The sequence below is a fragment of the Babylonia areolata genome, chromosome 23 (assembly GCF_041734735.1).
Source record: "Babylonia areolata isolate BAREFJ2019XMU chromosome 23, ASM4173473v1, whole genome shotgun sequence".
Taxonomy (NCBI): Eukaryota; Metazoa; Mollusca; class Gastropoda; order Neogastropoda; family Buccinidae; genus Babylonia; species Babylonia areolata.
This window is the reverse complement of record NC_134898.1, coordinates 13,398,159-13,402,518: the sequence shown is the minus strand read 5'-3', so window position 1 is coordinate 13,402,518 and position 4,360 is coordinate 13,398,159. Positions and strand designations below refer to the sequence as shown.

At 44.0% G+C, this 4,360-nt stretch overlaps 1 protein-coding gene across 1 annotated transcript in view; it reads right to left on the bottom strand.

The window, feature by feature from the left end:
• The window catches only part of LOC143298210 (uncharacterized), a 9,544-nt gene extending 5,391 nt beyond the window's left edge, over positions 1–4,153 (bottom strand). The window contains exon 1 of the mRNA XM_076611002.1: positions 3,147–4,153. Coding sequence (XP_076467117.1) covers positions 3,147–3,345 — 199 coding nt within the window. The 5' untranslated portion in view covers positions 3,346–4,153. The remainder of the gene's footprint in view (positions 1–3,146) is intronic.
• Positions 4,154–4,360: the final 207 nt, after the last annotated feature.

Sequence of the window (4,360 nt, the reverse complement as noted above, 5' to 3'; positions counted from 1 at the left end):
GTTGTGTTGTGTTGTGTTGTGTTGTGTTGTGTTGTGTTGTGTTGTGGTCGTGTCGTGTCCGTGTCTGTGTTCGTGTCCGTGTCCGTGTCCGTGTCCGTGTCGTGTCGGGTCGGGTCGGGTCGGGTCACGTCGTGTCGTGTTGTGTTGTGTTGTGGTCGTGTTGTGTTGTGGTCGAGTTGCGTTGTGTTCGTGTCGTGTCGTGTCGTGTCGGGTCGCGTCGGGTCGTGTCGTGTCGTGTCGTGTCGTGTCGGGTCGCGTCGGGTCGTGTCGGGTCCGTGTCATGTCGTGTCGTGTTGCATCGTGTCTTATCGTATCGTCTCACATCATATTGTGTCTTGACGTTTTGTAATGTATCGTATTGTATACATCATTTTATCATTTTCACTTTTTCAGTGTAGCATAGTGTAGTGTAGACTCGCATCGTATCGAATCGTATTGTGTCTTATCGTATCGTATTGTATCGTATCGTATATATACTATTGTATCGTATTCACTTTGTAGTGTAGTGCAGCGTAGTGTATGTAGAGTAGTACATTGAATCGTATCGTGTCGTGTCGTTTCGTATCGCATCATATCGTATCTTATTGTATCGTGTTGTATCCTATGGTATCGTATGCTATATCGTGTTGTATTTACTTTCGTAGTGTAGTGTAGTGTAGTGTAGTGTAGTGTAGTGTAGTGTAGTGTAGTGAAGTGTGGTGTATCGTATCCAATCGAATCGAATCGTATCGTATCGTACCGTACCATGTCATGTCGTGTCATGTGGCATGTCGTGTCGTGTCGTGTCGTGTCGTGTCGTGTCCTATCGTATTTCGTTGTGTATTGTATTTTATCGCATTGTATTGGAAGACAGCAGAGTTAAAATGCAAGAATCATCCATTTCATGTTTCAGTGTACTTGTTACTCTGTCTGTTTCTTCTAGCACATGTTACATACACATACGTACGCATGCACAACCACATAATCATAAAGCACATATACACACATATGTACACACATGTGTGTACGCGCGCACACGTGCAGGTATACGTACAATGTGTAATCACGCACGCACGCGCGCGCGCACACACACACACACACACACACACACACACACACACACACACACACACACGCACATACCACATCACATCACATTACAACACAATGCCACACAACTACAAACACAACATATCACAGCACAACACAGCACAGCGCAGCACAACTACAACACAACACAGCCCAACACAGCACAGCATATACAACACAGCACAACTACAACACAGCACAGCATATACAACACAGCACAACTACAACACAACACAACACAGCACAACTACAACACAACACAGCACAACTACAACACAGCCCAGCACAGCACAACTACAACACAGCCCAACACAGCACAACTACAACACAGCACAGCACAGCACAACACAACTACAACACAACACAGCACAGCATATACAACACAGCACAACTACAACACAGCCCAGCACAGCACAACTACAACACAGCCCAACACAGCACAACACAGCACAGCACAGCACAACACAACTACAACACAACACAGCACAGCATATACAACACAGCACAACTACAACACAGCCCAACACAGCACAGCATATACAACACAGCACAACTACAACACAGCACAGCACAGCATATACAACACAGCACAGCACAGCACAACTACAACACAACACAGCACAGCACAACTACAACACAGCACAGCATATACAACACAGCACAACTACAACACAGCACAGCACAGCATATACAACACAGCACAACTACAACACAGCACAACACAGCACAGCATATACAACACAGCACAACTACAACACAGCCCAACACAGCACAACTACAACACAGCATAACACAGCACAGCATATACAACACAGCACAACTACAACACAGCACAGCACAGCACAACTACAACACAGCCCAACACAGCACAGCATATGCAACACAGCACAACTACAACACAACACAGCACAGCACAACTACAACACAGCCCAACACAGCACAGCATATACAACACAGCACAACTACAACACAGCCCAACACAGCACAGCATATACAACACAGCACAGCATATACAACACAGCACAACTACAACACAGCACAACTACAACACAGCACATCACAACTGCAACACAGCACAACTACAACACAGCACAACTACAACACAGCACATCACAACTGCAACACAGCACATCACAACTACAACACAGCACAACTACAACACAGCACAACTACAACACAGCACACCACAGCACAACTACAACACAGCACATCACAACTACAACACAGCACAACTACAACACAGCACAACTACAACACAGCACATCACAACTACAACACAGCACATCACAACTACAACACAGCACAACTACAACACAGCACATCACAACTACAACACAGCACATCACAACTACAACACAGCACATCACAACTACAACACAGCACAACTACAACACAGCACAACTACAACACAGCACATCACAACTGCAACACAGCACATCACAACTACAACACAGCACATCACAACTGCAACACAGCACATCACAACTGCAACACAACACATCACAACTGCAACACAGCACAACTACAACACAGCACATCACAACTGCAACACAGCACAACTACAACACAGCACATCACAACTGCAACACAGCACAACTACAACACAGCACAACTACAACACAGCACATCACAACTACAACACAGCACATCACAACTACAACACATCACAACTACAACACAGCACAACTACAACACAGCACATCACAACTACAACACAGCACATCACAACTACAACACAGCACAACTACAACACAGCACAACTACAACACAGCACATCACAACTGCAACACAGCACATCACAACTACAACACAGCACAACTACAACACAGCACATCACAACTACAACACAGCACATCACAACTACAACACAGCACAACTACAACACAGCACATCACAACTACAACACAGCACATCACAACTACAACACAGCACAACTACAACACAGCACAACTACAACACAGCACAGCACAACTACAACACAGCACAACTACAACACAGCACAACTACAACACAGTACAACACAACTGCAACACAAACACAACTACGACTCGAAACACGAACATCGAAACAGTTCTTACGCTGGTTTGAAATGCCCAGGCTTTCACACTCGCTGTCGAGACACCCCATCCACAAACCAACGGAGTACCCTTCGAGCAGGTACGATTTATATTCTCCCCAGTACGGAGCTCCGAAGCCGACGATGTACAGCCCAGTGAAGAATATTATTCCCAGAAATCCTATTTTGTAACCACCCGATCGGCTAGAAAATACAGACATGGTGGTTTCGGTGGGGGGGGGGTTTTGTGTTTTTTTGTGTTGTTTTTTTCGTTCAGGCAATTGACAACAATTGTGAAGCTGTCTGGCTTAAATGAGCTTTGTCAAGGTCAGTCCGGGTTTTGTTTCTGTTTTCTAGTAGTAGTCCTGTCGAACAAGAAAGAGATCCAATCGAAAAAAAAAGCCAGAATCTGAAATCTACTTGTTGGTATCTGGCAAGAGAGTTGATACTGTTTTAATGCATGCACGATCTTCAAACCATCGCCAACAGATTTGAAGCGAATATGATATAATTATCTCTCCTTTTTTTCTTTTCTTTTTTTAACGTCAGTCAGCTAACAATTCGGTTATGCAAGAGTATTTGCAAAGCAGGAACAGATACACAAAAAAGTGACACTGGGAATTTACAGGTAGAACAAAATCGACCGCTTTTGCTCACTCTTTGAGAGCAGTTTCTAACGAGCGATCCAGAAGGGTATCTCCTTTAAACAGTGATCAGAGAGTTCTCTTGATGATAAATTAGAATAAAAACAACACGGTCGACGTATATAAAAAATAAAAAAATCCAACGGTTAATTCACGTATCTCTTCCCTGTCATTTGAGGACTGAACTTTAAGATGTCTCTCGATGATAAAATAAGTATCGAGAGCCAGAATTCTCTGCCTTTTTTTTTTTCTCCAACAGTCAATGGAAAAAGTTGCGAAGTTGAGGCGGAAATGAACAATGGTTCAGCGTCGAACTCACAGGGACGATTAAAACGTTGAGTTCAAACAACTACTTTGTGATTTCAGGACCTCTTTTCAAGAGGGTACGGACTGAGGTGACTTTTATACTTCTAACCTAGATAACACAGCTCCATAATGGGATGGGCGATGGTGAAGTTAAACAGGGCGACCGGTGTAGGGGAGTAAGATATAGTCCCTCTCATCATTTTAGCTCCCTGGGGTTGAATTCAGAAATCATAATTATTACAACACAGACACAGAGAGAGAGAGAGAGAGTTCACATATCCAATTG